Source organism: Phalacrocorax carbo, chromosome 5 (genome assembly GCF_963921805.1).
Source record: "Phalacrocorax carbo chromosome 5, bPhaCar2.1, whole genome shotgun sequence".
NCBI classification, from domain to species: domain Eukaryota; kingdom Metazoa; phylum Chordata; class Aves; order Suliformes; family Phalacrocoracidae; genus Phalacrocorax; species Phalacrocorax carbo.
Window position 1 is genome coordinate 54,591,994 of NC_087517.1, and position 9,978 is coordinate 54,601,971.

General features: G+C 53.8%; 1 protein-coding gene and 1 long non-coding RNA gene across 5 annotated transcripts; one reads left to right on the top strand and one right to left on the bottom strand.

Moving 5' to 3' along the window:
* Positions 1–2,588: 2,588 nt before the first annotated feature.
* On the bottom strand, positions 2,589–4,232 carry CDKN1C (cyclin dependent kinase inhibitor 1C). The gene is made up of 3 exons (XM_064452521.1): positions 3,644–4,232; positions 3,410–3,536; positions 2,589–3,274 (listed from the first exon to the last, which is right to left on the bottom strand). Exons 1-2 carry the CDS (start codon positions 4,101–4,103, stop codon positions 3,415–3,417), a joined length of 582 nt encoding a protein of 193 aa, XP_064308591.1. The 5' UTR covers positions 4,104–4,232; the 3' UTR covers positions 2,589–3,274; positions 3,410–3,414.
* Positions 4,233–4,262: 30 nt separating this feature from the next.
* On the top strand, positions 4,263–9,470 carry LOC135313480 (uncharacterized). 4 transcript variants are annotated; one of them, XR_010373111.1, is made up of 3 exons: positions 4,263–4,660; positions 7,678–8,041; positions 8,848–8,936. It is a non-coding gene; the product is annotated as an uncharacterized LOC135313480 (long non-coding RNA). The 4 variants fall into 4 exon arrangements; XR_010373113.1 differs by lacking the exon at positions 4,263–4,660 and adding an exon at positions 9,384–9,470 and having other exon boundaries at positions 4,674–8,041; positions 8,848–9,019; XR_010373112.1 differs by lacking the exon at positions 4,263–4,660 and adding an exon at positions 9,384–9,469 and having other exon boundaries at positions 4,674–8,041; positions 8,848–9,195.
* Positions 9,471–9,978: the final 508 nt, after the last annotated feature.

A 9,978-nucleotide genomic window follows, 5' to 3' on the forward strand; every position in this document is an offset into this window, starting at 1 on the left:
TGCTTCTCGGGAGAGGGAACAGGGGTGATTTGGGTGGATCATTCCTCTAATTGCGTAGCTGCCTTCAGCCTGGGATTAAGGTGGCTCAAATAACGACCTGGCTTTTTGTAGCTGTAATGAGTGGCAAGCTCAGCCCTTCAAGACCTCCAATATTTTGAATGCTTTCCAAAAATATTCCTGTCCTCAAATCCAAAGTGGAATTTGGGATAAACTGCTAAGGGGTAAGTGGGTTGGCGGTAACAACAGGCAGCCTCCCTCAACTTCTGCCTATGCATTCTCATGATAAACGGCACTTTAAAGCCCCTCTGACAATGAATGAGTCCTAGTTAAATATTTCAAGAACTTCTTTACATGGTTTCCTCTGATGCATGTACTGTTGAGACATCTGTCTTCCGTACTAATAAAGTAGTCTAGATTTAAAATGAACTTCATTGGATTGCTTTGAAACTATAGGCACATATGGTTCATAATTAGCTGGATATCTCTTATAGTTAAATGATTTTTTTTCTCTCTCTCTCTCTCTCTGTCGCCCATTCGCATCAATAATAGAAGCAAACAAAGTTCCAATTGTTCCCTGTTGCGGGACATTATGTGCCTGAATAAATGGATGTTGGCTGTGTCTACATGGATTTGCCATATGGCTACAAAGGCCGAAAGAATAGGGGCAGTGTGCTTTGTGCCGGGGCGAGGAGGGCCGGCCAGGCTGGGTGGGGCAGGGCGCGGGGGCGGCGGGCGGGTGGGCAGCCGCACACCTTCCCGCACCCCAGGCCCTCCAGGAGAGCAGAGTCCGGGGGGCTGCAGGACACGTCCCTCCCTGTGGCAGGCTGGAAACCCGCTGGGTCCTCTTGGGTGATGCCCAAGAGCTGGAATGATTTACTCTAATAAAGAGCACCCTGTCTAAACTCTCCCTGGGGTGAGAGCTTTCCTCCCGGGATGGGCTCGGCACACCTCAGCTGGCAGCAGCTTCTCTGGCCGAGGTATTTAGGAGCTTGGAGCAGGGATCTTTCATTGCAGAAAGTCCTATTATTAGTTGAGGCTGGGACAATGGAGGTCCCAAAGGCACCTGCTTTCATGAAAGCGAGAGAAAAGCCCATAAATCCTGGAGGATCCAGCTGCCTCACTCCGGGTATTGTTGGCTTTCATAAGGAAAGGGAAAAGCTATTTTTCTTTTCAAAGGGGGGGAAAATCGTATTGAGTCAGCGGCCACTGATGCGGGCGCGTAAAATAATCCTGTTCTGATTAAGCGATCACGGAGCTGGAGGTAATCAATGTTACTTTTACAGCCAGGAGCGTTTGGCGGCCGTGATGGGGGGCAGAGATGAGCGCTGCAGGGGCTGGGGGAAGACGATGAGGATAAACCCTGAGCCTTATTCACCCTGAGCCTTATTCTCTCAGCTCCCTCCCCCCCTCCCCACCCCATGACAGAGCATCTTTGTGGAGCTCACAGGGCCGGGGAGCGATGCCCTCGTCCACCACCCCATAGGGTCCAGCATGGGGGTGCAGCAGTCCAGGGAGGTGACATGGCAGGGAGGGGGGTCTGAGAGGGACAAATGTGTCCAACTGGTCCCCTGGGCCTTTAGGAGCCCCATATGCCTCCCACATCCCTGCTCCATATCTGTGCTCTCCAGCACCCCAGTCCTTGTGCCACCTGCACCTGGGACCAGACCTGGTCTGTACCCCCCTCCCTGAGCAGCACAGGATTGAGGACACCAAGCAAGGCATGTGCTCTGATCCCATGGTTTTAACCTGTTCCTGGGCCAAGGGGATGGGGTGCCCCCCTGCAAACCACCCAGAGGGTGTGTGCGACAGCACCGCCACTGAAGCATTTATGTGGAAATGCTGGTTATTTTGTCTGGTGGGAGGGTTTATTTTGTCTGTTGTTTCTTTTTTCCCCCCTTCTTTTATGGTGAGCTGTGGTTTCCCAGCACTGCTGTGCTTTTGCCCTGTAAATCATTCCTGGGCTTGGGCAAGAGGTACCAGGAAGCGTTTCCCTGCCGTAGCCACAGCTTCAAGCTCTGGGTCAGGGTCTGAGGACCCACAGCTGGGGGTGGGGGCCTTTGCATGCCCCCGCAGGGCAGGGGGCCCCCCCAGTGCTGACCCCACCAAAGGCACTGTGGGGCTGTGGTTTGCACACACCAGTCAACCCCCCCCAGGCTAAGTGAGGTGCAGGGGGGGCTGCCCCAGCACAGCCAGGTCCTCAACAAGGGGGGGGTCACATACAGCTTCGGTAAGGAAGAACAGGAAAGGGTTAAAAAATAAGTAAATAATTTTAAAATGGGCTGAATTCAGAGTATGATGGCGTGTGCACCCCTCACACTGATGAACTCCAGCAGTAGTCAGAAGCACTTATTTTTAAGGGAAAACTCTCCCCGTGCAATTGCAGGCAAGCTTCGCGCCGCGGAGCGCGCTGGCGGCGGCGCCCTCCTGCCCCGGGGCCACCCCCCGGCCAGGGAGGACACCGCCCCCTCCCCGAGACCGGCACAGAGCCGGGCTGGGCTCCCCGCCCCAGCCGCGGGGCTGCCCCAGCCCCCCGGGCTCCCCCCACCCGCGGGCGGCTGCACAGCACACACCACGCAGCCTCGCAGGGCTTTCCTGGATTTGTCAGTCTTTTTTATTTATTATTACTGAAGTTGTGGCATTATTTGCAATGGCAGTGGTACAGACCGGCTCAGGAACCATTGAAACAGATTTGTTTTCAAGTAAAGTCTAAAAAATAGTTCGATTCATAGCTACATCCTGTGAATGCAAAAACAAAAATTCCCACTATAAAAATAAATTTACATTTTGTAAATAACAAAAGCAAATATAGTGCCCTTTGGCTTAACCAAAAGAAAAAAAGACTATTGGATGTCGAAGTTATCCACATTTCTGACATAAATAGAAAATATAAGTTAGTATAACTCTTAAAAAAAGTTTTGTACAAATATACACTTGCTTTTTCCGTTTTTCTTTTTTTTTTTTTTTTTGCACTGAGATCAGCAGAGATTAAACATTTCATATAAATGACTTTTAAAGCTTTACACTTCTGGCCAGTGTACTCACATCAGGCATAATACATTTCTATATAAAACGTAATACATTGCACAGTTGTACGTTAACACTGCTCCGTGCGCGGCCGCGGCCGGCGGGCAGGCGCTCCGGCTCCCGGTCCCAGTCCCGGTGGGCGCGGGGGGGCCCCGGCTCTCCGCGCCGCCCGCCCCGGCCCCCCGCACCTCCCAGGCGCCTTGCCTCCGGCGGCGGGGCGCCTCTCCCGTGGGTGCCGTAGTGCAAAAGTCTGGGGAGGAACAAAAAGGGGGGGGGGGGGGGGGGGGGGGAATCAGGAAAAATAAAAGAGGTGGGGGGAGGGGGAATAAAAGAGCGACGCAGAAAGCGGCCGGAGCCCCCCGCCCACCCCCGGGGCGCGCCTCACCTGGCTCACCGGAGCCGCTTGCGGGGGGTCTGCTCAGCCGGCATGGCGGCGGGGGGCGGCGGGCAGCCGGCCGGGCGCTCCGCCGCCGCCTTGGGCTCCGCCGGCCTTTTCCTCCTCGCAAAGAAATCTGGACGGGGGGCGGAGAGGGGAGGGAGGGTGTCCGTCAGCCGCTGCGGCGGGACGCCCACCGCCCCCCAGGCCCCCCCAACGCCCCCTGCCCCCCCCCCCACGCACCTGTGATGCGGGCCGTCGGGCCTCTCCGGCGGAGCCGCATGCCGCGGCGGCGGGGCGCGGCGCGGTTCTCCCGGCTCAGGCGCCCCCCGGGCCCCTTGCCGGCAGCGGCGGGGGGCGGCGGCGGCGGGGAGGGGGGCGCCCGGCGGAGGGGGACGCGGCGCCGCCCCACCTGCAGCGTCTCCCGATAGAAAGCGGGGACGGCGCCGCCCTCCACCTCCTCCCAGCGCAGGCGGCCGGGCCCCGGCAGCGGCGTGTCGGTGTGGAAGTTGTAGTCCCAGCGGCGCTGGTCGTCCTCCCCCATCTCCCGCAGGCGGTTCCGTAGCTCCCGGCCCAGCTCCTCATGGTCCACCGGCCCGAAGAGGCTCCTGCAGACGGGGCTGCGGCCGTGCCCGGCCAGGGCTCGCCGGGCGGAGAGGCGCTCCAGGGCGGCGGCGGCAGCGGAGAGGTGCACGTTGGACATCGCCGCCGGGGAGGACGCGGGATGGGTGGGGGGTGGGTGGGGTGATGGGATGCGGTGGGCTGGGAAGGGGTGGGCACCCCCCCCCTCCCGCCGCTCCTCTCCTCGCCTCCCGTCCCCTCCGCGCTCCGGCCGGCCCTGCCTCCCGCTTCTGAGCCCCTGCCCCCGGCCGCCGGGCTTTTAAACCCCGCTCCCCGCGAGTGCGAGCAAAACAACCATTAGCATAAGAGTATTTCCCCGCCACCGGCCCGCCGCGATTGGCGGGGACCCCCCCGCCACCCCCCGGCCCCCGGCGGCAGCCCTCCTGCCCGCGCCCTCCATTGGCTGCGGCGGGCAGCGCCGCGCCGCCGCCGGCCGCATTGGCCCGGCCCGGCCCCGCCGCGGCCCGGGGGGGCGGCCCCGGCGCTGGCCCGGCCCCGGGGGGCGGCCGCCGCGCTCCCCGCCCGCCGCCGGCCCCGCTCCCTTTGTCTGCCGCCGGCCGCGGCTCCGCCGCCGCTTCCTCCCCGCCGGCTCCCGGGGTGGGGCTTTCCCCCCCTCCGTGTTGCCTTTTGAGCGTGTAGGTGTGTGTGCGGGCGGGGGTCGTCTTCTTTTTATTATTACTGTTATCATTTTTCCCGAGGGGTGTCGCCGGCAGGTTTTCCAGCATCCGTGGGGCGCGGGGGTCTGGAGCGGGGGAGGTGATGCATGTGGAGGAAAACGGGATCGTTTCTAGCTCGGTTTTCTTTTTTTTCTTTTTTTCTTTTTTTTCTTTTTTTCTTTTTTTTTGTTTTTTACGCTGCTGCAAAACAAAGAGATGCTTGCAGATTTCAAAACAAGCTGAAGGCTATTTTTAAAAATAGGGCTTCTCAGCCTCATGGAAGTAATAAGTTGCAGCCTTACTGAATAGAAATACATGAAAACCACAGCATTTTCCTCTCCTAACTTTAAAACCCACATAATACGTGTTTGTTCGCTGCAGATGAACTAATCTCGCTATTGTGTTGCCAGGGATCAGCTGGCTTGTGCTTTACATTTTCTGCAGGTCACTGCAATCGTTGCCTTTTGTTGTTTTGCGATGGGGGAGTATGATGGGAAAGGGAGGGGGAGCATAATTGACATGGTGCTAAAATTGGGCCCAGAACATCATCGTAATTTTGATGCACGCTTTGGAGGCTTATTGCCACAGTGAGATTTTCATCTGCAAACAACAAGGGAAAAGACGGACCTTTATTGCTCCTTGTGCATTTGGGTACACCCGAGCTCTCCATGCACCTACGGCTCTTGCCTCTGGGAAGCTCGAACCCTTGAGCAAAGACAACTTGGATGGTTTTACTCCCTAGAGGGAATAAAATTTTAAATCCTAGGGCGGTACTGCCTGTGCAGGGCTGGAGGGGTTGCAGCTTTAGGCCCCTTAGGGCAATGCTGACCGCAGGCAGGTGTCTGCTTCAAGAAGAGGGGCAGTAGTCTTTGCACCCATGGAAACCCCTTCCTTTTCCCCAGCTGGGCCAAAGTAAGCCAACTTCCTCCGTGCTGTTTCCACAGGCAGCCCACGTGTGTGATGGAGCAGCCCTCCAGCACCGCTGAGGGCACTTGCTCCTGCCCTTGCCATGCTGGTGAGGAGTCTGGGAAAGCCTGGATGGCTCCTGTGGGCTGCCAGGTCCTGCACCTTCAATGGTGCTCCCAAAGACTGGCCATGCCAGGAGAGACCAGCAGCGCCCGTGATTTCAGACCCATGGACCTGGGGTTGGCCATGGCTGGTGCAGAGAAGCAGAGAGGAGGCTACAGCCTGGGTTACAGTGCAGAAAGGGTCTTTCCATGCTTGGGCTGATGAGCAGCGAGACACTGTAGCAGGTTTGATCTCCTGAAATAATTTTCTGATGTCCATGGGGGCAGGTGGGCTGCTCAGTGGGAAAGGTCTGTAGCTTCGCAGTCGAGAGAAGACACAGCGAATGTCTTCAGGATGCAGATCCCCGCTTGCTTCCTGGGCAAGTGTAGAGTCACGCCTGGCAGAAGGCTGCTGACTGGCGGTACAGACAGATCACTCTCATTACACAAACAGTGTATTTCGGGATACGTGAAAGCATTTTTTTAATGATACCAGTTTAGATGTGGTGTTCTCAAACAGATATTCTTGGTTTCCTGTGTGAGTTGGACCACAACCTACCAATGTGGCGATTTTAGGTAAATACTACCACACTGTCCTTCCCAAAATAGCCCTCAAGGGTGGCCATGCAGAGGTCTCCTGGCCCAAATGATGTCATTCAGCAAGCAGATCATGAGAAGGCTCTCGTAGTTCCTTATCACTAAAAGCACATCATCTTAAAAAAGGAGGAGGTGAGCACCAGTTAGCAAGGGTTCTGCCATGGAGAGAAGGGGTGGGTCCTGGGCCAAGCTGGGACAATTGGGGAATGTGTTGAACATGGCACAGCGTTCAGCTGGGACTTCTGTCAGCAGCCATCAGATGCACCTCTTGGGATGTAGGATGGGGTGGTTTTAAAAACAAATGAGCTATGCAGAGAAAATGCCTTGAGTTCCCCAAGAAACCTGCTAAAAAAGTGCCTTCTATTCAAGACGCAAGGCAAATGGCAATGGCCGGGTCCCTGCAGACAGGGGCTCTTTGTGAGGAGTCCTTGCGAACCTGCTGCCATCCTCCCCCAGCGCCGGGAGAGGCCAGCGGCTGCCTTTCCTGTTTTCTGCCTCCTCGGTTTTATACATTCCTGCAAGGCAACCCAAGCGAGCAAACCTCCCTGCTATTTGCAATATGTGGGCGTGCCCTCTGCAAAATCCACATCGTGGTCCTTCCAAACCGTTTTCAGAGGTTCGCCCATATTTACACAGTGCTTGAGGGATGCTAGGAACTATGGTTTGAACAGGAAAGAATTTTCAGGGGTTGCCTGCTGTTTGAGGCTGCTTCACCTTCCAGCTCACCTGGGAGGTAAAGCAGCTCAAGTGTGAGGTTAGCAGCTCTTTTTTTTTTTTTTTTAGCTCATCTTCCTCACTGCCAGTGCTCCCCATTTCTTTGACCTGTTTTTTTCCTGTCCCATTATGCACTTATGTTTTAAGCTAGTGGTGATGATGCTGGGGACTTTCCGCTCACAGTTGCCAGTTCTGGCAGTGCCCGTGCTTCTCTTCTGTGTGGAGAGAGAGAGCATCCAGCCCGTTTGAGGAGGAAATACTGCCTGCGTGGAGAGATGTTTTTAATTTAGTGAATCCGTGAACTCTAAGGCCAGAGGGGTATGTTATGATCCTCTAAACCAGCAGTTTGCCTAACACGAGCCACAAAATCTTACCCATGAGCTCCTACCACCAAGCCCATTAGCTTCTTTAGAAATTCTTGCTCCAGAACACTGAGTGGAGTAATTACCACTATGGTTAGAACAATGCCCCATAAGAATGAAACATTTTTGCTCAAAATATCCAAGTCATATCTGCTTATGTCAGAAGAAACAATGACTTTAACTAGTGTGTATTATTCCTGCTGCCCGCTCTGCTTTGAAAGGGTGAGGGGAGGGAAAGCAAACTCCTTTATGGCCTGTGCATCACTGCAAAGGGATTGTGATTGCAGGTTTATTGCATCTGACTATTTCTGTTTGGAAAGAGTCCAGGTTGACTGTCAGAGCCAGAGCTGAGTCTGATGGCTTGGAAGATGGGGGAAAAAAGGTCCTTGCACTGTAAACTGAGCAAAGAGGAAATTTGATAAGTTATGAAGGTAACAAAAGAGAGAGCCTCAGCACTGTCATTCCGACTGGGCTGGTTGTTGCGAAGCTCTGGGTTAACTTCTGCAGCACAGAGGGCCTGGTGAGACGTTTGTGTATGGAGGCGAATAGGTCCCCATGACATGGTGCCGCAGAGGAGCACTCCTTCATCTTCTCGAGAGTCTCGGGGTGATCATCTCCTGCAGGAATTGTCCTCAGCATGCTGTCAGACAAGCAAACCCATTGTTGGGCCCCTGAGGCTTCAAGGTTTGTGCTTTGCTCCCTTCTCATTTCCTTTAATACGCCATTATTGTGTACGCTCAACGTTTAACTTGGGATTCTTCAAATGCTGTGCGATCCCCATGCAATTGCTTTATTTCAGAACATGTTATATTCCATAATTGCTTTAGCAGAGATGCAGACCAATAAACATCAGTACTTTACCTCCCGTGCACTTCTCTTACTGTGCTTGCGATCACAAGCAATTTGCAGCTTTGCATTTATTCCACTGGCAATTTTGCTTGGTACTTTGGAATCCTGCTTAAGGAAGCCACTTGCAACTAAAGTTCAAGTTAGCACAAACTGCCTGAGCTTCTCATCCAGGCTTTTTCACCAGCAAAGTAACTATTTGAATTATTAAAGCTGGTGTACATTCAGAGTTTTCCATTTCTTGACACTATCATAAAAAGTCAAATTATTAGACTAGGCAAAACTACACTAGTTCAGGGGTTAAAATGGGAAAAGATAATCTGAACAGAAACCTGAAAAAATTCTAGTAGTTTTAATTCAATTTGAATTGCTTTTTTGCGTTCTCGAAAATATGCAAAAGCTAATATCTCAGAAAAAAATGCGTTATTTCATTTAATTTCATTTAATTTTTAAAATTATTCTTTCTGTTCTTGGTTGCTAAAAGAAGAACTAGCCTTGCTGTCCAGCTGCTGCGCATCATTAGGGTAGCACAAAGGTAGCAGTGAATTTAGCCTAATCTATTGATGGACCTGCCAGTGCACCAGGGGCCATCACATTCTCTCTTCACAATTTTCTTTTCTCTTTCCATGATGTTGTTTTACTAGATGAAGTCCACTCGCCATCTGGCCCTTCGTGACTGATTGGAAGCCTGACTGGTTTGTGGGATGCTCTCCGTGAACCGTGGTGCGGCAAGCTTTGCTGACACCGTGCTGGAAATGGAAACGCTTGGAAAGCAGGCTGGGAACGGCGGGTACCAAACAGCATTTTGGCCTCACAGTATGTACCTGTGGAGGGTGGCTCTTTTTTCTGACTGTCTGTGTAGTCATATTTGAGCAGCAGTTAGATACTCCATTTGTTTGTACTCCCTGCCTTCCTGTTGATATCATTTTTGTGAAAGTCATGCCCTACGCTCATAGGTACGGTTCGTTGCCACTCTGCATAGCGAACGAGAGGTTTGCACTTTGCTTGTTTTGACGTTCCCCTTGCCTTTCATCTTGATCCATGGTAATATTATTTTTGGAACAGTTTTCCATAGGTTATTTCTACTTTCTGTAGTGGGAGTGGTGGTGAAGGGGCCATCGCACAGGTTTTATTTTTGGTTTCACGTTTCTTAAGTAACCATTTTTTAAAATGTTGATAGTCTTGCACAAGTCCTGAAGAGATTGTTCATGGCCCAGACTGTTGCAGAGGGGGAGTGCCTGGTCCAAAACCAAGCCCAAGAGCAGCAGGAAGTGCATCAGGGTGGATCCCAGCCCATACCTAGAGGAAACAAAATCTAGTAAGAGCAGGGAAAAAAAAAAACCCAAAACACTGGAAGATGCTTGAAATCTAACTATGAAAGCCACAGACTTGCAAAAAGTGGAGCGTGTCTAAAGAATCCTTATGATAAAGACATTAAAACTAGTTTCAAGGGAGGGGAGATGAATCCAAGTCTCAATCACCCCGGCCGTGTCCTTTTCCCCGCCCCTGGCCACCCATTCCCGCCCGCTCCCGTGCGGGCTGAAGCCGCGGGCGGGCGGCGCCGGCGCGGGCAGCCGAGCCGGCTGAAAACTGGCCGGGGCAGCGAATGCCTGTGCGCCGGCCTCGCCCTCCCTCCCGGCGTGGGCGCGCTTCTGCCCCGCCTCTGCTCGGCGGGCCGGTGGGGCCCGCGGTGCGCCCGCACCCTCTGCCAACCTCTGCCCGCTGCAGAATAACGGGGCGGCGGCAGCATCGGCCTGGCTGCAGAACAACGGGGC

Bases quoted from the DNA above. Each gene is read 5' to 3' on its own strand.
- CDKN1C (XM_064452521.1), bottom strand. From the start codon at position 4,103: ATGTCCAACGTGCACCTCTCCGCTGCCGCCGCCGCCCTGGAGCGCCTC. The intron at 3,537-3,643 runs GTGCGTGGGGGG...CCCCCCGTCCAG, and splicing joins CCCGACGGCCCGCATCACAG to ATTTCTTTGCGAGGAGGAAA.